The sequence below is a fragment of the Toxotes jaculatrix genome, chromosome 11 (genome assembly GCF_017976425.1).
Source record: "Toxotes jaculatrix isolate fToxJac2 chromosome 11, fToxJac2.pri, whole genome shotgun sequence".
In the NCBI taxonomy this organism is placed as follows: domain Eukaryota; kingdom Metazoa; phylum Chordata; class Actinopteri; family Toxotidae; genus Toxotes; species Toxotes jaculatrix.
In genome coordinates this window covers 14,587,328-14,614,380 of record NC_054404.1, presented here as the reverse complement: position 1 = coordinate 14,614,380, position 27,053 = coordinate 14,587,328, and the positions used below count along the sequence as shown (strand labels likewise).

The 27,053-nt window shown below is 37.6% G+C and overlaps 1 protein-coding gene across 1 annotated transcript in view; it reads left to right on the top strand.

Moving 5' to 3' along the window:
• The first annotated feature begins 1,633 nt into the window (after positions 1 to 1,633).
• lmbrd1 (LMBR1 domain containing 1) overlaps positions 1,634 to 27,053 on the top strand; it is a 52,658-nt gene continuing 27,238 nt past the window's right edge. The window contains exons 1-6 of the mRNA XM_041049885.1: positions 1,634 to 1,705; positions 3,386 to 3,562; positions 4,798 to 4,861; positions 17,197 to 17,294; positions 18,695 to 18,762; positions 22,229 to 22,317. Coding sequence (XP_040905819.1) covers positions 1,640 to 1,705; positions 3,386 to 3,562; positions 4,798 to 4,861; positions 17,197 to 17,294; positions 18,695 to 18,762; positions 22,229 to 22,317 — 562 coding nt within the window. The 5' untranslated portion in view covers positions 1,634 to 1,639. The remainder of the gene's footprint in view (positions 1,706 to 3,385; positions 3,563 to 4,797; positions 4,862 to 17,196; positions 17,295 to 18,694; positions 18,763 to 22,228; positions 22,318 to 27,053) is intronic.

The window sequence follows — 27,053 nt, the reverse complement described above, 5'->3', positions numbered from 1 at the left end:
GGTACCATGGGGCCTGTATGCAAAATAAATTTGATAGGAACTGAGGGAAATGCTGAGTGTGCCTGGCACATGGGTGGAATCTTGCCAAGCACAAAAAAAAAAAAAAAAAAAAAAAAAAAAAACCTGAGCTGACTGTTACACTTTACATTGAGTCTGGAAAAGTTTATATAATCCCATTGCTGCAAAAGTTTGGATCCCCTGCTGAATGAAGTAGAAGCTCATACCTCTGAAGAGTCAACTTTTTTCAACTTGAGCGGTATCACTGTTGATGCATTTTAATACTTCAGATAATACATAGAGTGGCTTTTTGGATTGATGGCCCCTATAGTCAATGAGTAGAAGAATACAAAAGAAGAAATAGCTTATCATGTTTCTCAAGTAGCTTCAGAAAAATCTGACATTACTGATTTCTGTTATAATGTAAGAATCAAACTAAAAATCACTCTGTTTTGGACATTATATAACAAATAATATGGGGGAAAAAAATAAATACTGGTTTTCTAAAATCCTGAATCTCCACTCTCCCAGTCACTCTGCAATCAAAGTTACACATTTTTAGTTAAAAAGTACTAATCCAAAGAGGAGAGACAGAAATGAGAACACACACCACAAGGGAAGAGACCAAAGCCAAGAAAGAAAACTGATGAGAAACATTAGTGATGTATAGCAGATCTATGCTCTTTTATAAAAACTACTCCTCCAGAAACAGAATAGCAATACAGTATTACATCAGCTGAGGACCAAAGACAGTGACTGTTTGCTGGTGTGGGCCACTGTGGTGGATAATTGATGGCAAGTATTACCCCAGTGATCAGCTCTACCCTTGGGAATGCATCTACAGGTGCACTGCACCCTAATTTCCAATGACCTACTTCTACCTTTTCACCAGATTTAATGAACCAGATGAGTTTTCCAGACATACTGGACCAATACTGAATGTGTGAATGGTGCATGTAGGAATTTGAAAATGTACCAACTTTATACCAATATTACCATGATTATGTACTTTGTAGACCATTAAATGTGACAGAGATGCTTCTGCAGATATCCCAGAGGTGTCCTGGGTCCAGTCAGGGCCCTTGTCTAAAGGACTGTACAACTGCCACAAAAGTGATCCTCAGGTAAGCTAAAGTTCTCAGAGATAAGTGGCTGTCAGTATTTTTAACTGAATAATTTGAGGTACTTGTACTTTACTTGGTATTTCTATTTTACTGTACCACTCCACTATGTTTAAGTGTTAAAATATACTTTTATAGAACAAATTAAGTACAGCTAATAAGTTTTGAAATACAAATATAAAAGTCCTATACATTATGACCTATGGTTTAATGGGAATTCCCAACCATATACTGTAAATGATTCAACTACTAGCTCAATTACTACTACTGCTGCTGCTACTACTACTACTACTACTACCAGAAGAAGACGAATTATTTTTTAATTCAAGAACATTGTGTCAATGATTATTCTGTAGCTTTAAAAGTTGAAGACAGTATTTTTACTGTCAGCACATGTGGACATATTGTATGAACAGACACGAGGGGGTCTTTATGCGGAGACCTACCGGTTGCTGTTCGCTGGCTTTCCGCCGTGGTGACATCACTAGAAGCACGTGGGTTTGTTATTGCAGGAAGTGAAGATGGCGGCGCAGTCGTTGCTCTCCGAGTCTGCACTCGGGTGGTCCATTTTCACCTTTGTACTTTTGGTAAGCCGTTTTGAAGTTGTCTAGGCGCTTCATCAAATAGTGGAGCGTTAGACAATTAGTTTGAGGTGTGTTAGCAGGCGAAGCCGTGGCTTGATTAATGTGTTACCCGGCGCGACATGGCTGCGGTGTATTAACGACAATATTGGCTTTGGGCTAATGTTAGCTAACATTAGCCATGGCACACTTAACAGGCTGTTTTGTAGGAAGCGCTCAGTGTAATATTTAGTATACTTTTATAATTCATACTATTAGAACACAAACACCACAGCGTCGAGAATAAATTAACATCTCCAGTTAGATTTTTTGCTTGTCAACGGCATCCAATGAATTTACGTAACTAGCTTTCACCACAAGGTTTTAAAACGCACTTTAGAAAGTAATGCTCTACCGAACAAATAATGTAGTGTTCCTGAGTAAAAGGAAAGGGTATTTTTCATCACAGATCCTGTAAACGCAGCTTTTTTAAGCTTTTCTGTTAGTCGCCATTATTGTCCCATGTAAAGACTATGACTTCAGTAGTACTTAAATGAATGCCTTAAAGTCGGTCAGCTAGGTAATCTGCTGCCCAACTTAGCACTTATTATCTCAGCTGCCATTTAGAGTGACATAGCTAAATCAGAAGCTGCCCAAAACAGTGCCTGGATGCCAATAAGTTGCTCTGCTTCTCTACCCACCACTAGCAGCCCTTTTATTTGAACAGACCTTTCAAAGGATCCTATTTGGATGCAAAGCCCGCGTCATTACCTGGCAAAACAAGCAGCCAGAGGCTTAAGGCCTTGGGCCTTTAATTGATCCTGTCTGTGAATGGCAGCCCTTGATCTGAAGGGACTAGTTTTAGCAGTGTCCTCTCTTCTTACAGCATGTGTGCCTGGAATATGACCTTGTCATTTTGGAGCTTCTCTTTTGCTTCTGAGTGTGATGAGTTTCCTGCCTGTTACAATGACAATCACTCTCTCTCTCTGTGTTTGTCATTTTCATGCTAAACAGCAACAGAATAAATTAGCAAATTCATGAATTCATTCAAAGATTTTTTTTTAAATATAAAAAGCTGTAGTACACAATTGTCTTTCTAATAGACATATTAATTGTGCTTCTTATCATAGGTCAACTTTGTGTTATTTCCTGTTTGTGTTTATACTATGCTGAAAGAGGATAAGGGATGCGGTATGATATAATGAGATCAGCTGTTCCATAACACCTGCAGCCAGGCTATTCTCAGTATATAATTCCCTACTTGTTGTGTTAACACTGTAGTCATAGTGTTTCTTTTTGGCAATCAGCAACACACACTTCAGCTAGGGTTTTTAAGTGCTGATCGAGTGCTCAGTGTTGGTTGAGCATTTGAGGACATAATATTGTGAGCACAGTATGAAGTTCAATAAAATAAAGCACTGCAATACTGTTCAATTTTAGCTACACAAAGATAGAATTTGTTGCAGGGGATTATATCAGACTGCATCAGTCATTTATATTTTCATGTATATATTGTTCCAATTTTTGCATCTGAATATTATCAGCTTTCTGAGATTATATATAGATGTAAACTAACAATGAAACATTAACTGCTTGTGTTGTATAAAGCCTCTAATATTTATAATTTACCATTTCTTATTTTTGTTGTTCCTCGTTATGATATTATTCTTCATTTCATTTAACATGATTACTATTTTTTCTGTTTAGGTAATCCTGGTTTTCTGCTGGGTCTACATTCGGAAATTTCAAAGTCGTCAGGAGAGTGAAGTTGTTTCAACTATCACAGCAATATGTGCACTGGCCATTGCTTTGATAACGTCTGCACTTCTACCAGTGGATATATTCCTTGTTTCTTTTATGAAGTTTTCTAATGGTACCTATAAGGTTAGTATCTGTTCTGCTAAAAATCAGTCTGAGAAATGCTAATAACTTTTCCTGAGGCAGCCTTTAACTTTGTAATTTTAAGTGTGGATGTTTTTTTAGTCCAGACTAAAAGCAGAATTTTTTGGCACAAAATTTCTTTGCGAAGTCACTGCATTTGTTTCTGTCTATTTAAAGATGTAGCTAAGTATGCAATGATATCTTCATTTGAACAGCAGGATATTTGTTGATTTGTCTCGGTTGTAAACTGCTTTGATTGCTAAAGGGTCTTTGTTTCTTTTTGTACCATTTAGTCATGGCCTGACATAGACTGCACATGTTAATTTGTCAGTAACATAATCCCTCACTTATTTAATCAGACATGATACTTAGTGATCTCTTGGTGATTACACTTTGTAATAAGACAAAAATCATTAAAGAGGCATAAAAACTAGTATTGACTTTCTGATAAAATCTGACAAATGTAAATGAAAGAATTATGGGAACTGAAACTTCTGATTGGAAGAGGTCATTTGAGCTTTTCCCAGGGCAGTGAGAATCATGACATTGTAAAAACTGAGAGCAGTGACACAAACAAGAACATCAAACCTTTTAATTTAGATTGCTGCTCTTCATATACAGTTCCTGGTTTGTATCATTTTGCAGTGTCTCCCCATCTTTTCCCAGTTAAAGAATCCATACCTAATGCAAAATGCAGGAAACACAAAATTATGACGGACAATTTCCCACACCTGAGCTACACTTAAAAAATAAATAGATTTAGATTTAGACTTAGACAAAGGTCTGACAGCTTTGAGCTATCCCCCCATGGCTGTCAGTTTTGCGTCACTCACACACACTTGCGAATTTAGTTTGTGAACCTAGATAAACAAGACTCTCAGAACCCACATGCTTGCTAGTTTGGCATGACCTCCCCTTTGCCAGGGTCTTGGATTCATTCAGTAATCAATATATTGTGGTTTTTGTTTCACGTCTGTCTTGAATGGTTCTTAAAGTATTAATTCCAAATAAGAAATTGAATTAATACAGTAACCAGAAAATACACTGTACCCCCCTCTGTGTGGTTGTTAATTAGTACTCTGTACTTTATACTCATTATTGTTTTTTTGTTTTTTTTTGTAATGAGCTTTAATCTAATTGATGCCTGTTCTTACTGAATATTATACTTGCATCATTCCTTTTTACTGTTGAACTCAATTGTCATTTTCATCATGGACTTTTCCCTTGATAACATACAGGAATGGGCAGCCAACAACGAGACAAGAGGGCAAATTGAAGACACCGTGCTGTATGGATATTACAGTAAGTGCATTGTCTTAGTACCTGCCTACATAGGTGCACATGAAAAAAAAAAAGATATATAGATAGGTAGATGGATAGGAGTCGACCATTTTATATGCGTTTTTTATGGGGTTTGGCTGTTTTGTGATCAGTGATTGTGAGTGTGCTACGTCATTCTCCTGTGATATCAACTCAATATCCTCTTTCAATTTATAGTAGTGCCAGTGCAATTTTAATAACACCTGGGGTCTGACTCACCCACACTGAAATCTTGGTGGGTTAGCAGTCTAACCTTTGGATTCGCGCTGGTTCTTTGTTTCCTACAGTGGTGACTCATTTTCACACAGGGTATTTATATAGTAATTTTGGCTGTACATCTTACCTGTTCTGGACCAGTTTCATTGAGGCTATTACTTTAAGATATATTAAAGGCTTATACAATAGCTCACTGATTCTACAAAATGTTGGGGCCTCATTTTTAAAAAAATCAAATTTACTCTCAAATCATGATATAAATAAAAACATGGCATTAGATGAATGAGGCTAATTAAACAAGGAACTACAAATGGGCAGTACCACGGAAATATTAGATGGTGAAAAGTCCTTGTCACATTGTAATGTTAATGGATGGACAGAACAGTTTGCTTTCCATGATGATGCAATATATCAGAGACAGCAAACTTTTACAATGTTTCCTGGAAAAATGCCCACTATGACCATTAAAATGAATGAAATCTGTCAAAAAGCAGGCAGGTTACATCAGTCCACTACAGCTGTCAATAATAAATTAAATTTACTGCTGCATATTAAGTGTGCTGTAATGTTTTTCATTGCATGTCCAAGAGTGACTTGTAGAGTAGATTGAGGCACATAGAGCATCCTCATCACTGTGTTACTGGGGAACAGAAGGTGAATTGTTTTCGTGACCTTCATATGATAACATATTTTAGTATCGTTGCCCACTGTGTCTCAATGATGGTCAGTGATGATAGTGTCTGATGTCTTCACACTATCTGCAGTTTACCATATTTATTTCTGATAGAATATGCAGATCTTTATAATTCCTTTCATGGTTCATTTATTATTTCCCCAATGTATATATTTATATCATGCCAGTTTGTGTTTATGTTCATAACATGTTTTCTTAGTTGCACTTCACTATCTATGTTCCTGTAATAGCTTAATTTCCTCATGCAGGCCGATAGTCTCAAGATATGTTAAATATGTGGCTTTCACATTCATGCTGCATGTGATTGGGTGTTTGTTGCAAACTTCCTCCTTCATGTGAAGACAGTCAGGACAGGACAGGAAAATCTGCTGCTTAGAGAGAAAGTTGATGATCATGTTTATAAGGCCAGTTTGTCAGGATTGCCATTGTTGTTGTGAAAACCGCCATCACAAAAATACCCTTACTGTTCTTATAAGTTCATTGTAGGCGATAATAACATTTTGGTGAGGTCAGTGTTGACCAGTGAACGTTTGAGGTGATTGTGGTAAAGTTTTAGGGACTGCCCTATTGCCCTGCAGAAGGTACAGAATGATTGCTGTGACAAATATTTACCTTTTGAATAATTTAAAGGGAAGTCACATGTTAATTGTTGATACACAATGATAGCTACAGGGCGGGTTAAGTTTAACAGTTTTATTAAGGCGAGAAGAATCGACTAAAATATTTCCAACATTGTGTTCAAAATAATGGTAGTAATAATTAGCATGAAACGAATGAAAACACGTTTGTTCCACATGAAACTAAACAGACCTGTTCTTCGCATGCCGACGTGCACCCGCAGTAGGTTAAGGTATCAATAGCAGCAACTCATTGAGTGTTACCTCAGATTTTACAGTTTACTCTCTCATCACCTGTAGAGGCTATAATAAAAATGGGATGTACCAATTATCCAGCTTGTGGCAGAAAAAAAGGTTTTACAGTACAACCTTTGTGATCAGATCAGGGCTTGTGTTCCATAACCTGTTTGAAAAACAAACAAAAAAACCACTGTGTACATAACCACTTTCCAAGACACTGACTTACCCAGAACTGTGCTTGAACCTTTTCTAGGCTAGCCTTCACTTATTTCACTAGCTGTAGCTGTCTCATTTAGCTTGCATTCAGTAGAATTATAGTATTTCACCGCATCTGACTTTGTGTTGTGTGGCATACTGTGTTGTATCATTAGTACGTTTCTCGAGCATCCAGTCAGGCATCCTGGACTTGTCCTGCTTGATTCTCTTGTTAGGAGGCAGGTCAGGTCCAATGCCCATGGTTCGCTCCACAGTTCCAGTATGTTTCTATGTGGTTGCGATTCATGGGGACAGTATCCAGGCTATCTGGCTGATAAATTCCTAACTCAAAGCTGTTAGTGCCACTGAAATTTCTTCATGATTGTCATATTAAAGGATAACACACGTTTGTTGTCTTTAACGATAGCAAATTCAGTCATGCCAAAGACACTAGATCACACGTTTTCTAACAGATGCTGGCTTAAAGTGCCTGTCAGCAACACTGTTATGTACCGTCTGTTCCAAAATGCCAAATGCAAGGAAGACAAGCTGTCTCTTTGCCCAGACAGCCCAATCAAAGAAACCACTTCCACTGTTATAATGACATCAGAAAATTGGCTTTCACAGAACATGAACAGTGCATGTGAATCCAGCATTCAGGAGGCCGCAGTATATTGTCCTCTGGACACACAAATATGATTTCATACACAAGATTGATTTCTGTGTGAGTATCTATAGTTTGGATTAGACAGCCCCTTAAATGGAGACTTTGCTTTATAGAGACTTAAAAAAAATGAATAATTCAGCAGGCTTAGTCTTGAATGCCGGGCTGTGTCCCATCAGTAATTTAATTCATTAATGGCCAAACTGCCTAGAAACCATGTTCGTGGTGTGACAGTTACACTCAAGAAATTTGTTACACATCAAAGGAAAAGCTCATATAGTTGGCTTAGTAATTGGTTTAGTAGGTATATTTTTATCTACTTAGAAAGCTGGAGAGTAAATCTTAACTCACAATGTCTATAATTGTTTTGAGTGGGTGACAGAGTTGCTGTGTGTCATGCAGCACTTCATATTGTGGTACCCATGTCCTTTTATAGACGTATGCTTTGATTCCATATATTATTTTAAGTAGGCATTATAATCCAAATATAGTTGGTTCATGCCACTCACAGAGAAAAGGAAATAGGATGTTTTCATATAAATTTGGTTACCCATTTTCTTAGCTGAGAAATCTGAGACATACCAAGAGTATGCATTCTAGTACCTAGGAGAGGGGTAAGAGAGAAGCTTGAAAGGGTTTGCCACTTGCCTCAAGCATATGTACATGTGATCGTATCTCTAGGAGTGTGTGGTGCCGAATGATCTACTTGCAAATTTGTTGTGCCTGTAACCTTTGGCTGTTGATAAGGACGGTTGAGTGCTTGTAAAACTGCCTGAAGTACGAGAATCAGAGCCTTGCAGTTTTGATTGATATTGTGTTCAGTTCCTCAGAGCATATTTTTGGAATAAAATTAAATTGCCTTTTAATTATTGCAAATGCAGTCCAAGCTTGGAGGTGCCAAATATTGACCCATCATTTATTTTGACATGTTTCTTAGTTCATTGCATTTTTCATGATAAAATTTGAAGCTGTTTTCTTCTGTTCCAAATGAATCTATTATCTTTTGAGATTTTTAGAGTCTCTTACTCCATTAAGTGTCTATTTAAATTGAAATACTTTACTGTTATAACATTTTTTTAGATAGTGCTCTACACCTGAGTCAGATTTGGGATTTATGGTGTGTTTCTCTGTGACCATACTGTCACTGCAGTGAATGGATGTTTGTGAAGATGGCTGTATAAGAAGACTGTGCTGAGACTGAGCAAAGTCATTCTTTGTTGGCTTTATTTTGGCTGCACAGTCCATTTTACCAGTGTGTTATTGATGTTTATGTAGAACTAGGGACACTCTTTCCTATCTTTTCTTTTCTTTTTCTTTTTTTAAGGGGCATCACTTTAATATTTGCCAGTAGGTGGAGACCAAGCTCCACGTGTGTTGTATGCTCAGCTTCCTTAAAAATCTAATCTTTAAAGTTGAATTTTCTTTTGGGCCGTATTTGACAGCACTGTCTCTTCACAAATGGAATAATTACAGGGTTGACACACAGATTTCCAATTTCCTCCAGGGGAACATCTTTTTCTTCAAGGTAGATTGATTTGTATTGAATGGTGATCACAGTTAATAAGCATGTGTATATCCAGTGATTTTTAAGAACTCTGCATTATTTACTTGATGTTTGAAATCATTTGATGACCTTACATCGCTGTCATTTTGGTGAATCTCTTTCAGCTGCTGCTTTAGAAATATGCACATTTTTCTCCTTCACATGTTCAATCAAACCTGTGGCTGACATTGTGAACATTTCTGCAGCGGTTTTGAATGCACTTTTCAGCTCTATAATTACCCCATGGAGATTTACCAACACAATGTTATCATAGTGGGGAAAATTATGGTGGGGTAATTATAATATAGCAACCATTGTTATTTTAATGGAGTTGTTCCTTTTTTAACCAGGGTTGTATTCTGCTTTTTAAAATTTGAAATATACACAGTTATGGAGAATCAGTGGGGGTGGACAACATTGTGGTATTTATAGGTTATTTTGCACCCTTTTGTTCATGTGTGTTTGTGTTAAAGGACTCTGTTAGTGGTCTGTTACTGGTTTCAAAGAATCTTTTTCCTTTGATGGCTACAGTATACATCAACAGTCACATCATAAGTAGGTCAAGCAAATGCATTTCAACTATGTTACATCTCAGACAGATAAAAGCATGCATTTATGAGCGTTATATATGTTTCTTTTTTTTCCATTAGCAGATATTTTGAGTCTGACCCCAGCTAATGATAAGATAATAGCTATATCAGAATGTACCTCCTTGATGCAAAAAAAAAAACAAACAAAAAAAACCTGAAAGTGAAAATATTCTGTCAGCGGGTTTGAGATGTAACCAGAGAATAAATCCTGGAGTTGTCCACAACTTCAACAGTGGAATAAATGGACTGCACTTATATAGCGTTTTTCTGGTCTTATCAACCACTCAAAGCCCTTTACACTACATACCCATTCACACACAGTCACATACTGCTGGCACAGCACATCAGGGGCAATTTTGGGGGTTCAGTATCTTGCCCAAGGACACTTTGACATGCAGACTGGAGGAGTCGGGTATCGAACCACCGAAACCTTCGATTAGCAGATGACCTGCTCTTCCTCCTGAGTCACAGCTTCCCAGTATTAGATAAAATGTACCTTCAACTTGACAAAGGGCATGAATGTCTGTAATTGAAACACCCACTTCCTTTTAGATCCCAAATAGCTTTTTGTGATCTTTGATGAACCCTAAGTTTGAAAGCCTAGCCTTTCAATCTCCAGCCTCTGTCCATTTATACATTTCCTTGGACTGCTCAGTAATTCAAAGCAGTGGTGCATAAGACCCTAAAGCAACAGGGCAAAATACCCTTGGGCCCTTTAAATAAATCATCGGCTTTCTCTCTGCCTTTTTTAATGCCATTTGTAGCAGAGAAGCTAGAGAGGATGCAACCCTCTTGTAAATACATTGCAAGTACTTTCTTTTTGCCTGTGATTCTTATCCACCTACATGAGCTGACAGAATTTTATTTGAAAGTGGTAGCCTAGTGCTACTTTTAAGAGCATTCTGACAACAAGGACATACTGCCGATTTATTTTGGAGGGCTACTTTGTGTGGTATAGTGGGGCCTTCAGTGATATGGACTTAGTAAAGCATGCTAAGAAACAAAAGGCACTTTTCTTGCCTCTTTTTGCCAAAACCGCAACACATAGTTCTTCATGTCTACCTTTGTCTACTTTGAAATATTCAAAACAGGGATTCAGACATTTACATCATGAACAAAACTTAAATCCTGTGTTTATCATCCAATAGCATAAGTTATAACGATATAAAGAGGAGCCCGACTAATGCATTTCTTTTAAACTAGGTTATCTGTACTCTACGCACGAAAAACTAAGAGAGAAAGTCATATGTTGTAAATATGGTATACACTATAACAGGGTAGCACATTGATGGATGTTTCATTGACTGTTAGCCTGCCAGAAAGCTAAAAATATTTTTTGAATGCCCAGCTTGTCCAGTGATCTTGTTGACAAATAATGCATAAATGTCATCACTCCGTGATGAACGTCCCTATTACCTGAGCACGGATCCAATAAGAAGACAAGGCTGATAAAAGCTCGCTCTGAATGCAGTCATTTTTTTCGTTTTCATATGTATTCAGCTTTACATGATCCTCTTTCCTGATTTCTTAGAATTGCTTAGTAACAGAAATATGCTTTTTTAATTGAAAAACTCAGGACAGTTAAACGAAAAAAAAATAGTAAATAAAAATAAGGACTAAAAGATCAAAAATACAATAAAATAAAAAATAAAAAAGAAGAAAAAATTCCACACAGGCTCCTCTGCTCACCTTGGAAGTAATGTCATTGAAACAATGACAAACAATCTTCTCTCACCTGACAGCCCTAATTATATTTAAAGCAGGGGTGAGGCTTGTTGATGCATTAAGCATAGATGTAAGCAGTGATGTTTAGTGCTGAGAGGTCTATGCAACCCTTATGTCTCTTTTACTTACAGAGCAACAGTTGAACCTCGAGTTATTTCTTTCACTTTGATATGAAGCGGTTATTAAATTTTTTGCCGTGTATCTACTGTCAGATGACATGGTGAAGCATGTGAAACAACACAATAAGCATGATATTTTGTTATAGGACGGTTGGTTGTGCTCAGTGGAGCTATTACATTATTGTTTAGCATATACCGGTCTTCTGGCTCAGGAACCATTTGATAATGTGGTGAATAAAAATGCTGTTCCTCTTAAGGAACTTCTTCCGTATCAGCTCACTATTCATGTCCTTCAAGGCTCCTCTTTGAAATTGATGTTCCCTACTTCCTGCAACAATGGACAAGGGGCCCTGTGGAGTCCATTTGTCCTGCAGGGGATGTGGTCTCTTCTTTTCAAGCAGAAAACCTTGCCTTTGAGCTATGAAATGAAACAAAATGGAAAAATGTGACAACAAAAGCCCATTGCTATGCAAATGACAACAAACTAGAAAGTTCTACATGCAGATTTAGCATCTGCCACATAACATACATTGTTCTTCTATCGATCTATCTGAAGATATAGATATGTATGTATGTTAGAATACAAAAATATATATTTAATGTTAAAAAATCAGAACTTTGCAGACATGTTTTTTCGACAGTCAGCCACCAGGTAAATCCATTCATTACTGCTATACATGACCTTGCCGTGACAGAGACTTCACCTGTCTTCTCTTAGTCTTTGAAGAAGTAGAAAAATAGCACTAGATCTTCGATTGACTGCGGGAAGTCAAGTCAGTGTGAAAGCATACTGGTTGGATACTGCTTGTAAATATAAATATTTCTGAACTTGATAATGGCTTGCAATGACACTTACATGCCATAGATATGCAGATTAAATCATTCTGGAGTCAGTATAGAAATTGTGAAATGGTCACAATAAGAAGCATTATTGAAATACATTTTTCCATCCATCATATCATACCTCTCTTTGACCTTAAAGCTGTGTTAAGTCAACTCACTGAAGTGAGGCTTGATACTCTGCCAGTTCCTTTTCCAAGTTCTTTTGTCTTGTGTGTTAGCAAACATCCAGCAGAAACAGAGCAATGCAGACATCAAATCGGAGTCCTTCATGCTGTCAAATTTAAGTCTAATATTCGCTCGTGTTTTATACCAGGTTTGCCCCCGCCAGAATGGTGCCTCCCTTGATGTTTACAGGAAATGAGAGTGCAAGCTCGTAGTGTCATACCTTTCAGCAAGTGTCTGGGCAGACAGATATTTTCATCAGTCTCTGGAGTCCTTTGCTAGAGACAGTGTTTCTGTGAGAAATCTCCCCTGGCATTTAATTTTCACTTGATATGTAATACATTTTGCCTGTCTGCAAGGGACAAGAGTCCAGGTGCTAATGCCCCTGTGGAGGGCCACAGTAAGGTGAGGACAAGGGTCTAATGTTTCTCATTAAGCCTTACATGGAGTGGAACTCCTTTTATTACTCTTAATGATAATTGATAATAGTTAATCGTTGTAAACTGCCACCTTTAATTATTAAAATGTCAAGAGGTAAATAAGCATTGCTTGTGTTGATGTCCTCACATTACCAACCAGCTCTCCGTTGGTAGCCTGTGGGCTTTTGTAGATAAATCTAGCAATCCTCCAAAATATGCTGCTATTATTTTCAATTTTTTGCTTTTCCCATGAGTAAATTTGAGTATATACTATGCTGTGTATGAACAGGAGAACTATCTAAAGGGTTGAGGAAGGACATTTAATTATTTGGTCCTCTACTCTCTGTCAGTGGGATAAATGTGCTAAACTTTTATCCCTGGTCAGGCATTCTTCCCAGCAGAAGATCTGCTTAGAGAGTAATGGATGATACATGGTAATGCGGTATGACCTATTCTCTCCTTATGTTAATATTCACGGTGTTATGATTAATTTTACCTATTTCTTTAACCCACAAGCATATGCCAGAGGCACACTGCATACTGTGCATGGCTTGCATTTACTGGCTTCTGGCATCATCCTAAACTTAGTTTGTCTGGCTGTAAATGAGTGTAAATGGATACCTTAGTGGAGCAATGAGCGTGTGTTTATTGAAAGTAATGCCCTGTCACAATCACAGCTGGCAAAAAGCAAGCCACTATAACAGTGACATTCATTTGTCTGCAGCACAGAGAGCATTTTGTGAAATGCAGTGCATTTCACAAAATGCTCGTTTGTACTTGATTGAAACCATGCATTCTTGACTGATACGCAACAGTTGTTTTCCCACATGGACACTGAAGCTGAACTGTGGCAGTGATGTTATGGATTAAATGGTTATCAGGAGCAAGTTTTCAATTTTATTTTAGTCTTCTGTATTATTACTTTCAATTCGGCGGTCACATCCACAGTTTATCATGCTGTAAAGGCACTGCTCAGGGCTTGTATGCAGTTGTTATTTCTTACGTGTTGTCCTGAATCTCTTTTCCATTAACAGTTTGAGTTTTGTTTGATTTTGGTGACTTTAAATCGAGGCTTAACTCATAAATTAAAAGGCACTCCTGCTTTGTGAAACTTCTGTTTAACATTTAGGGGAAGAAAAGTGAAATCGACGTTTAGTTGGCGTCACAATGTGACTCATGATAATGACTCACATTATCACCTGAAGGAGGTACGAAGCTATGCCAACCATGTTGCTGAACACATCTTCATGACATGCTTTTCTTTGAGTTATTTTGGGGTTGTCTGGGCTGTCTTCATCAACATCCATTTGCTGCAGAAAGAAAAAGCCCTTAGCTTGAAATAGCACCTCTCTATTTAAGTGTTTTTGCCTCACCTCCACTCTATGAATTCCTAATGCATTTAGTGTTGGTCTTTTCTCTAAAAAAGCTGCCTGTACAGGAAGAACCAAACAAACAAGAAGGCTCGGATGAGAGAATAGCAGGTTCTTTCAACAAGGACAGGTGTATTGCATCCACATCATACACAAGGTCACTGGCTTTAGTGAATGAAATCATTTTCTGATGCAGATGGCTTTTTCCTATTGCAGTGGATAACATTAAAATGGAACTGATGATTACCTGCTTTGTGAGTTTTGCCCAGAGCGATGTTTAATATACCGACAGCAGACGAATAATGCGTTCAAATACAAATGCCCATCTAATTGAATCAATTGTTTAGTGCACTGGATGACAATCTGAACAGAAACAGCACCATTCTTAGTTTACTCAGAGCACAGCCGATGTTATTATTCACTGGCTTTTACTGATAGCACTCAAAAAGGAGAAAGCACCTGTATAAAGACTGCTGTTAATGATATGGCTTTTAATTGTTAGCAGTTGTCATAGTGTGGTTTCGGTCCACTTATTGTTCCAAGATGAAGAACAATAAGGTTAAATAAATTATTCCGCCTATCATAAATATAAAGAAGAGTCTTGTCTGCCATGCTCAGAGTCCATTTTAAAATTTGGTTAGCTGGTTAACCTGCCTTGTCAAACCTCAACTTGTTGAGCTACTGTTTAACAAGCAGAAGACCTTCGGAAGTAGAATACCAGCTCTCAATAAAACAACCCCCATTATACTGTGGGAAGCTTACTGGTGGGAGAGGCTGAAGAGGCAATTAATTAAAAGTTAAAGTAAAATTAAAAGTAACTTTTTTCTTTGATTGTATTAATGCATATCAAATTAAACAGAACAAACTTCTAAACTCCAACTTAATTTTCTTTCTCCTGTCTTGGTCTTTGCCAGGCAGGCAGACAGACTTGATGAGATTTCTGAGGAATCTCCAGTGATACTCCTGCTAAATATAAGCGTTTTATAATTTGTGGGGATCATTGGTGGTTCTATGAAAGCAAAAAAGAACCAGAAAATCTGTGAAGCAACTTAAACTGTTGGTGAGCTAGCCATCATCCTTTCTCTTACTCATTGTGATGCGTGAATGCATCATAACTTGTAAGTTGTTGTGCACATCTGCTCATGGTTGAATTAAGTGTGTGAATGGTGGATGGGCCACCATTGGTGCACCATAAGCATAAATTCTAACAAAACACAAATGCATTGAATGGCTTATAATAAAAATTGCCAGGAAGTATTGAAGAGAGTAAGAATTGTGCAGTTTTTTTTCCTGAATATGAAAACCTTAACTATCACCTCCACAATAAAAAAAAAGGGAACTAATTTTCTTTCTTGTATTATGTTCTATCTATACCTTCCTATAGAGGGGTACAATACTTTGCTTAATAAACCAGTTCAGTATCTTTTAAATTTATACAGATAAAGCCCTGCAAAGTGGGCCTTGATTGCTTAATGGACCTCTCATATACGTCATTGTTCAAAACATGTCATTTATAAGTATCTGCGGGGTCCAAATGCCTACTGTACCTTCCCTATCTCTGACGAAAGTTCCCCCAAGCTTTCATGGGAATCATTTCTTAAAAACATGTACTAAAATTGTTTCTTTCCACAAACCCGCGAGCATGCTTTTAACAAGAATTATTGGTTCAAAATGATTAGAAACATTGCTCCTTGAAATCATGACCCCGAGGCCAGATATGAGGAAAGATGAGTTATCTGGATCACTACACTCCGAGCACAGCAGAGGAATTTAAGTAGGAAAGCGAGCACAGAATTCAACACAATTAAAAACAATGAGCACAAAAAAGAAAGCAAAGCACTTTCCAATAGGCCTTGACAGAAGCCTTAACATCTGCTGAAATCCTGCCATATCATGGGACCTTATAGATACTCAGCAGTTATTTTTTAGATCAGATGTTGTTGTGTTTTTTTAACGCCTTTCTTTCTCTCTTTTTTTTTTTTTTTTTTTAGCTAGTGGGAATTGCAACAACAGCCAGTTTTTCAGTTGCACTTAAATATATTACTTCCTTTAAAAGTAAAACTATATTATTTTTTCTAACTAATTAATTTTGCACAGTTAAATCCAAGTGCCCAAGGGGTCAAACTCACAAGCATATGGCCAGTAGTCGCCCATGCGGTGCCTACTGAATAGAGTCATTTGAAACAGCCATAGCTGCAATGCAGTATGTTGTCAGGAGACAAATTGAAAAAATATCCAGAAAATAACTGTAATAAATTGTACTTTGAAGGAAGGAAAATTACAAATTTTGAGTATATCATTACAATTTTCATTTTGTGAATGCCAGAATATAAGTTATTTTATGTTTCAGTCTGCTATCAGTGTTTCTTGAGAATTTAATAAGTGATCCCTGCCCTACATTTATCAGTAGAGTGTTTAAGGAATGGGGTCATGTTGTCTCAGAAATCCCTTGGCTTTATACTGTCTGCCACTGTTGAATGCTTGATAATGGGGGCTATATCATGGGGGCTACAACTTTTCAAAACTACCGTCTTTCATAAATGAATGGTGTAACTGAATAGGAGAATTGTATTAGTTTACTGCTGAGTTAAGGGAAATTAAAGCATTTTCTTGACAGAAGTCCGTTTTGATGTGTACTCTACATTTCCTTTAGCCTGTCAAAGGAAATTCAACATCATTTCAAGTGAATGAACAGGCTACGTCCTACAGTAACATCAAACTTGCATGAGAGGAATAATGTTGACTGACTCATATTAAGTCATAGAGCATTAAAGCATACTTAAATTGCAAATTTGAATTTAAAACGTTATATTTGTACTTGTACTTGTGTGGGTATATATATGTCTGTGTGTGTGTATTTGGCATAAAAAAGATATTTGACTAATTCTTGTATTTCCTTTCTGCTTTTGCATCCATATAGCACTTTACTCCATCATACTATTCTGTGTCTTCCTATGGATCCCCTTTGTTTACTTTTACTATGAAGAAAGGGATGACGACAATGTGAACAAATGCTCGGTAAGAATGCAGCTTTCTTCTACACATCACTGTAGCCTGCTTAAATGCGGTGCTGAGGAAGTCAAGTTTTATTCAGGTGATGCAGTGCGGCTGACTAATATGCTAATGCCAAAATGTCCTGAAGTAATTTCTGTTGAACTTCCAGACCAACTTAAGCTAACATGAACCCAGCTGTTTGCACACATTTTAACATTTTACATGTCAAACAGTGAAAGCAAATATCCAGCCGTTCATTTTTATGTACCTAGAATCTCTAAGTTTTCCTAAGCTTCTTTGTGGACGGCATCAAGCTTCACAGTACACCCATTTCAATTCAGGTTTTATCAGTGCAATGCATGATAGCTTTTTATGTTTCTTTGGTAGATGTTTTTATCTTGATGCTTGAATGTTTTGTCAGTGTTTAGCTCCCCAGTCCTGAAGATCTGTCAAGTCCTACTGCTGACTAGTTCAATGTATCTTGTATAGTTATGAATTTGCAGTACTTGTCCTCAAAATCATCACTTACTAGTTGTGAAAGAGACCATATACATTGTTTGGCCCCTTGTGCTGTTGTGTTATGTGTTGTATTCCTGTACTCTGTCGTCATGCACTTGCAGGACACACCTGACACACATGCTCTCCATGATCACAGAGGTGTCATGATACACCTTTCTGCTGACTGCAGAGGGCAGTAATGCATATCGACATTTAGTGGAGATGATGAACCGTAAAAGATGAGAAGAGCATTGCTTTAAAAAAAAACCCCTAAAAATAAAGAACTGTACATTTCGGAACATTAAAAAAAAGACTTGATGTTTTATTGGGTTGGAAATGCACTCAACTTTTTTTTTTTAAGATCTTGAAAATACAGAAGAGTATACTCTTAGATAGTGTTTGTGTTTAGAGTAAAAATCTTAATTAGCTAGACAAGCTTAACTAATGTGAGGGAAAATAAATCAAAATAAATTTATATTTATATGATAATTTGTGGAGGTAAAAATAGTCACACCGTGAAACCTTTGCAGAGCTTCATTCACACTATAAATTATAGGCTCCGTATTTGAAAATTTAAAATCCCTGTGTTTAGAGGTCTTTTTAGTGAGTGATGTTCCAAACACCAGCTATCGCACAGTGGCTTTTCTCCTTTCCGTGTGTCAGTTTTGAGCTGACAGAGGCACTTTCTCTCGCAGACAGGGAGGTCTTTTGTATTGTTACTTTAAAAGCACCTTGAATAGCTCAGGGAGTGACATGTTATCTCTGCCAGGTCAAACTGGATCTACACTAACACTATGTGGCTCTCACTCACTATAGTCCTCAGCTAAATGGAGGATGACCCCCTTCCCTCACTCACAATGAATAATAATGTGCCACTTTGTGACCATGATTGACCAGTTTAATTTTTTTTTTTTCTTTTATTACAGCAAGTGAAAAACGCTCTGAAGTACACAGTTGGATTTGCCATTGTCTGTGTGGTTCTTCTTTTAATTGGGTAAGTTGGAGACATGGATGGCTTCTTCTGCTTCACATGATAGGGTGGGAGGGAGGGTGTGGGTGTATCATTGTGTTCAGTTAATAAGAGGACGAACCCTTCAAACAGCTACAGTGCCATTTCTCTGCCCATGTTAAGCCATTCAAAAACAAAACTATATATCCCTTTATAAATGTAGGTATAGTATCTCGTCTATTTGATTTTTCCATTAAATTTATAATCAGCTGATAAATTAGTATTTGCTGTATGTACAAAGCACATATGGAGGGAATATTGAGTCTTATGGTGACTTTCTATATTTATATCTGCAAATCTATACTGATGCACATTCTCATCCAAGTCTCATTTATCGGCAAGTTTTATACTGGTGGTGTTCAGTAGCACCTGCACAATGTAATAGATTTCCTTTGCAGCCGTGACAGAAACAAGCCTAGAGTTCAGCCTATACAATTTAATGTGCTCTCTCAACCATTAAATGGTGAACTGGGGGACGGCTTACCTGGTTTGAGAAAATAAAGGACACATGACTATACTTTCTTATAGCTTGAAGTTTGGAAGTTAGGACTTGTTATAGACAGAAACAATTTAGTCCCTCTTTTACCTCATGAACTGGGACTATTGCTGCTTTGTTCTGGCAGTTGTAGCTTTGGTCCTTTGATTTTGAACAACATGATAGCTTTTATCTCTGCTTTTCTGATACTAAGAAACATAATGGCTCTGTTTTGGTGACTGTTCACTCAGTAGGTCTGTGCTGGATGTCACAAAGCTTTTGTTTGTTGTCTTTTAGACTGGCACAGTGTTTAACTTCTTAAATGACCCCAAATCTGCCACTGCTAAAGCTTTTTTATTTTATTTATTTATTTATTTTATTTTTTATAAGTGATTAACAAGCAATTTAGTCTCATACCCAGCCTTTGAGGCTCAATTTGTTATATTCGTCGAAAGAATAATGATTAATGCTTTTAAAAAGTCTGAATGACAGACTCCATAGTGTAGGTGCCTCAAAAGAAAATTGCCCAGTCACATTTACTGTGATATTTATGTGAGACCTAGGCAGCACAAGTTGAGCTGTGCCAAAGAACCAGGGTATGAGGCTACTCGTGTCATAGCACACATTGCTTAGGAGATAATTACCAGAGTTTCCAAATGCCCCACATTTTATTTAATAGCCAGTGAATGGTGGCGATTATTGTGGTGATGAGGGACCTTCAACTTGTTTTTGGAGCTCAGCTGAAGTGTTTTACACAAACTGGAGCCAGACCACTGATGGGAAAGAAAAGCTTCAACACTATTCAAGATGAATGGACAAAAGTGTGAATAATTCTCTGGCTTTTCTCATTTAATAAAGACACTTCTTTAGAGTTAAGTTGGAGATAGTTACATCCTCACTGCAGAGACAGTTGTGAAGAGCTGGGTAAGGGTTAAGGTCAGTTTGATGAGGTGCTTTTTTTTTTTTTTTGCTTAAGATGAAAAATTACTCATAACATTACCAAAAGGAAGCATATGCACATGAAAAAGATTAAGTGCAAGCGTGGACCCCTGGGGATATCCACATGATACTGGGGCAGATGAGGCCTATTGAGGCCTGAATTTTGTTTTTTTGCATATGAGGCAAAGGGAAGTCTCAGAGATGCTGATCTAATGTCTTTCACCTCCCCTGATAAAGTTTTTATTGAACTTTTTTTTTCAGCTACCATTTTTTTTTAACTTCCTAAAAGAGTCCCAGAAGATCTGTAAGGCAGCATATTTCATGTGATTTTTTTTAGATGCTAGATACTAAGGAGGTTCCTTGCCTGTTTCTCTGTTGTCTGGCAAGGAGGATTAATGATCAATGCAAAAGGATTTCACAATCAGTGGAATCAAAATCTACACTGAAAGTGAGCATCCATACTATTGACTCTTTCCCCATATGTTCTTGCATAAAGATATACTGGTAGTCTGAAGCAATGTTGTTTCAGTAGTGCTGACAAAATATGTTTTTAACCTTCCCCCACTTTAGGAGATGTTTATATACAACTTGCATATCTATATACCTCTTATATAAACCTTGGACATTCTGTAGGTGTGTCTGTGTGAGTGATTAGTCCAAATGGCTAAATGTAAGTAGGTTCATTGATTTATGGAATTAGGAGCTGAAAGGAAGTGGGGGAACTTATTACAATAAACAACACACTAGGTCACATCCACCTCTCTGAGGAAATGCAGGTTTATATTATTATTATGTGGCACAAATATCAACAGCTGTGTGCAAAGAACTGCTGTCCAGTATATGACATGACAGTTCACCGATATTCATTTATGGATTAAAACTGGCCAGCTCCTAAGAGTTTCTAGTTGGTGTTTCTAAGAGTCTCTAGGTTTAACTAGCTTCACTGGCTAACATAACTTAATTCTGTACATGAATATCTACATATGGTAGCGAGGTTAGCAGTTTCTTGTGACATGACTCTTTCTTCTTCTAGTAGCGCAGACGCAGGAGTTTGACCTGCAGTTTGAAGCCAGTTCTCAACTTGAACCGGTTCTTGATTCTCATCCCTGTTCCTGAGCTGATAGTGCAGAGAAAGAGCTTGGAATGAGCATCACACACCAATCACACAAACATTCGTTGTTTGTACAATTGTTGATTGTCAGGTCGTTCCTGATGCCAGCTTACCTTTCCGTTTGATATCAAACCATCCCCTCCTTATTTTAGTTTTTTTTTTTTTTTTTTTACGGTGTATAGAGTGCTTACCATTGTTTTTACATTTATTCTGGCTTTTATGTTCATTCACACATGCTTCACAAAAACACTTTTGCAGAAGAGTGTGGTCAAAACAGCGACATGATAAGAAAAGAGAATTCTTAAATGAGAGAAAAATCTTGGAGAAGGAGGAGAAAAGCACAGGTCCACTTTTACAGCATCCAGACAAGTAAAAAAAAAACAGACATTTACCATGGAGCTTAGATGTGTTGTTGCTGGAGCGGAGAACATACTGTGAAAGCTTCTTTTCTTATTTCTGTCTGAGCATTAAGCTATATAGGACAAAAAGCACTGTGTAGTGATACACAGATGTTGGACCAGACAAAAAATGTCTATGTTCTGCACACCACATCTTAACAGGTGCTTTGTTAAAATTGATGTTTCTTGAAAATTAGCTGTATTGTCACTGTTTTCCCACAGAACTAGCATGTCTGTCTTTCTGTCTGTATTTGTCTGGCTCTCTTGCCATCTTTCAGCAACAGCAATGGCACCAGTACCTTTGTCTGTGATGGAATAATTTAAAAGCATGTCTTTTTTTTTTCCCCCCTTTATTTTCCTGTGCAGTATGGGCATAATCTGTGTGTGGGCATGTAAAGAAAATACACCAGTTTCTGAAACTATCAGTGCCAGGCAAAGACTCATCTTAAGCATACTGTGTACTGAGGATGGTGACAGCCTAATGCATTTTACCTTACTTCTACTGAATTATTGTTTCATTGCTTTCAGAGCCTTTGTTCCACTTGAAGCCCCACCTGCCCACAATTCCACTCAGTGGGAGAAAGTACAGTACCTTTTTGAGGAGCTTGGGAGTAGTCGTAAGTATAGCCTCTTTAGAAAATAGTTCCTGTTATTTTCATCTCGGGTCTTATTCTTACGGTTGTTTTTACCTTCATTATCAGATTTTATTTCCTTTACTTCTTTTTAATTCAGTCTACTTCATTCATTCCACCCTTCTCCTTCATTAGTCATACTCACTACTCCCTTGAAGCCACATCCATGGCCACATCCATTGCTTCTATCCATTCTTCACACTGTATACTTTCCTTCTTCCCTCTATCATCTACTTTCTATTATCTGGCATTTATCAGTGTAAAGTTTAAAGGTCTATTTAGGCAGAAGACCAGGTAATGGAGGTTAGCGTCCTTGAAATTAATGCAGTGCTTCTTAGGGTCAGAGCATTTTAAATGGACATAGTTTACTCATATTTTAAAGCCTGGCTGATGAATGATAAGTCGGGAGCATTCTTCTGTTTTAGGCATAGACAGAAACAAACTGGAATGCATCACAGCTAATACGGTCCAAATTACAGTGACTGGCAAATACATTGTTTTGATTGTGTGGTGATTTTTAATTTGTGTAATTACACAAATAACTTTGGAAAGGAATATAAAAGGGCACATCTAAAATTTGTTCATATATTGTGTATCTTGATTATAGCCATGTTTAAAGACAGTAGAAAAGTTTTGAGATGACCAAAGTAATTGTCTTGATTTGTATATATGTCAGCCTACATCTTCTTTGATTGGTCAGGCATTAAATTGGGGCAGTATGGTGACCAGTCATCAACACGCCTCTAGATTGATGTCATAGAAAGTGCAAAGATGGACAGCTCCCAATTTATTAAAGAAATTACATTTTAATAGTGAGTGACATTACTGTTCACTCCTTATTATGGACTCACTCTTCCATTCACTTTTCTAGCAAGTCCTTGCTAAGTAACTCAATAACTGTATGTACCAATATTTCAGAATTAATACCTTTATAGCCTTAATATCAAAGTAGCATGCAATTAGAAATTACATTTAAGTAATTTAAGATAAGTTAAGTCTAAGTTAAGATAATCTAGTATTGATGGTTGACTATGTGGCGCCATCACCGTGAACTTGTCCTCCCTGGGCATCTTCACTTGTTGAAAGGAGCTTTGCCTGTACTTATGCTCATGCTAATGTAGACACATTGCCAAATATGGACTCCTAACAGTCCTCTGGCCTTTTGCCATCTGGGGATCAAGGAGGAAGTTGAACCATCTGCCTCTCTTCACAATAGTGGACCCCTACATGCTCTCCCTAGCCTTCCTCCCTTGGCACAGGGGGAAATTGCTCGGCTGCTAAGGAGGAAATGTGAGGATCATCCCTTTTCTAATCCCCACCTCTTCTCTCTCCAGATGGGAAGTTAATTGTGTAAAGGAAAGGCACTTTTGCCACATAACCCTGCTGACTGCTTTGTAATGACTGTTCATTAAGGCCACTACATCTTTTAATGGTTCCAACATTACATTTGTTACAGTGTTCCAGTGATGGCTGAATGTACTCCAGATCTGTAGCTATTAATGTTGGCATTCAGGACCATAGTGGAGTGGGTGGGAGGCCAACCTTAACTAGAAGAGTACTTGGTCAAGATTTCTAACACTTAACCTTTTCTGCCTCTCTCCGTTATTTGTGAGAAAAGAACTAATAAACTCATATTGACCCTGACATACACATAAACACATGTATGTGTCATTTACAATGATCCACGATTAGCCTTGAGTTAGTCTGTTTCCATGTTTGAGAATTACTGTTCATAGAAGGTGGTAAGACAGTTCTGTCAGGGCTCTGAAGACATTATCATACCATATGTGACTTTAAAAATGAAACCATTAATAAATAAACAGTAGATACCTGTTAAAAGCTCAAACAAGTGGTTTTGCTTGTTGTAGTGTGTATACAGTATTACAAAGCATTCACATCTTACATTAAATTACTGCTGACCAGCGACCAAAGAATACCATGTGTTCCATTCAGAAGCATCCTTTCATTTCACTATAATTTGGCAATCAACTTGATAAGACTTCTAGCTTCTGTAGGATATAATTACATCATCATGCATAAACAAAGTGATCTTTGCACAGTAATGCAAATCAGTCCATTCTTCTCAGTGCATTGTCATGCCACAATAGTTTATCTGTGAGAAACTATAAGTAGACAAGATGTTCTCTTAATTGTTCATTGATCCTGTGCAGGAAACAGCCGTTTAGAGTACCCAGCCTTCTCAGTCTCTTGGTGGGATCCAGGTGGGGACACCACCTAAGGACTCCATAAATCTGCTGGTAGATTGTGTCACCTGAAGGACTTTGTCTGCATTTAATTGCATCAAATGAATCTACACTTTTTTGCTTGTGTGTTTTCAAAAGCCTATTTTACAGACTACATTCCATGTTTAGATTATCTTTTTTTGCCTTGTTTATTTCTGAAACAAAAACCACTGTGAAAAAAATCAAAAGCTGTGGTTTTTACATTCACAGTCTTATATCATTTTAATTAAATTCGATCATAAGGTTTCTTTAGGTAATGCTTTCTGTGCTGGGTACTTCATCTAAGGTCTGTGTTTTGCTAACTGAATTATAAAATAGCATGGGTAAAAATAGAGGCTATTAGTTTTTAAAATGCATTTGAGACTGCAGTTGACAGATTTGTGGTGAGGGAGCCGGAGTGATGCTGTTGATCTCATCTTGATTGATCTTTCGACATTTTCTGCCGTCCCTCAAGTTTGCGATAGTGCTTTATCTGTATTAGCATGACGTCCCTCAAATGCTTGATTAAAACTACATTATGCCCAAAATATCCTCTTAAACAAAAACTATCATCTAACCCCACTTCCCAAATTATATGACTTTTTCAACTTTACCCATGCAAAGGGGAAAAACAACCATGATATCCTCTGATAACTTTCCCAACTTTGCTGTAAGCCTCCCTATGCTGTTGTACAGCAGTATATGACTGTACAGTTTACTACATTGCATCCTTTGAACCTACAGCTGCTTCCTTCTTGCTTTTGATGATCCTGTCATTACACAGAAGTAGGATGCTAGGGCTAAAGGAGCTCCTTAATAAACTCCTCTCTGTACAAGTCTCATGTATGCACACAAGCCTGAAGGGCTATATGCAGGGTGAGATAAGAGCTACCTCATTCCATTGCTGTTGGAATCGAAGCTGTACAGATGTGGAAGCACCAACGATAATAGACAATATTCCCTCTGTTTAATCCCCGGAAAATCTGCTCAAGAAGCCAAGAAGAGTGGCAGCAAACATCTATCCTTCGCTTTGTGTAGAGTTCATGAACAGAATGTTCTCCATGCAGAACATGGAGCTATTGTCTATTTTACCAAGCTCACCACTAAACAAAGGCAGCAAAATCGCAATGAAACGCTCGGGAATAGGAAACACGTATTCAAATGTTAATGTTCAGCCCAGCTGTCAGACTTCAAAGTTTTCTTTTTTGCATGCAGTACAATAGGGAGCAGGTATATAATTTATCTCCATTTTCCACCTCTTTGTCCTGCTGCTTGTGAAATGCCTCTAAAAGAAAGTGATAAATGTTATAAACAGCACAAATTATACATGCCCTGAATACTGACTTAATATTGCCAATCAAATGCCACTGTCAAGGAGAAAGGCAAGCAGAGAGCCACCTATGCCCGTGCTGACAGGTGGGCTGGGCACTATGAAGTTGCTGCTGAGAGGACGTGGGATATCTATAAAGGGACAACTGTGTAGCTTTTTACATGGAACCCTATGACAGGTGGGATCTTGACAGGGGAGAGAGGCAATCAGTCTCTTCATCAATCCCTGTCTTCTAACTCCAGCTCTGACAGCTGGTGTGACACCTACTGTTGCCCTTGCCTGATGGGTGGTCCCCTCTCTGCCTCAATCAGAGGTGACACACATCAACTCAGCCGACATACATTGAGAGATCCAGCTGTTTAAGCATTGATCGTGATCAGTGTACAAAATGACAGGGAATACAAAAAAATGGTGGCCGGATCTCTCCTGAGGAAGACTTTGCTCCATTCATTCATTAATTGAAAGCAGATATTAAATCCAAGAGCACCACAATACCAACGTGATGCTTAGTCATTGTCCTTGTGAATAACTTTCGTCCAAATTCCCTTCAAGGGAATAAATTCCCTTTATTGTCTGTATAAGAACATTAGCACAAAGAAATTCTTGGAGTTCATGGGCTGTGTTCTTGAAGTCAGGTGAGGAGTAGCTTTAGATGCAAAACATTTGCATCTTTCCTTTAAAACGTGAATCAGATCAAACTGTGAATTTTGCCATGATGCTAATTGCTAATTATTTTTCTGTAATTTTCCCATAATGCTCCAAAAAGGACCACCTTACCTGATAAATTAATTGCCAGGTTGTTATGCAGGCTTTCTATTTAAAAAAAAAAAGTTGTCTACAAGAAATGTAAGATATATAAATATAAACAATGTATAACATCAACAAGAGGACATCATTATGATTATTTCCTCAGATCCTCCGAAGTTTCTCCCAATCCACAGAAGATATTATATTATACAACTGTTTTTACAGGCTGAGTCGTAGGCTGAGTAAACCAACCTTATTTACACAATGGATCAGTATCAGTGGAGCTCTCCCTTAAAACTCTCCCACAATATTTCTTTTCAAAAGCAATATCCCAGTTGCTCAGGATAATTCAAAAACTCCTCTAGTTTTTTTTTTTTTTCTTTAACTAGTTTGTATTATAAACTGGCAAAAAGTTTTTTGCA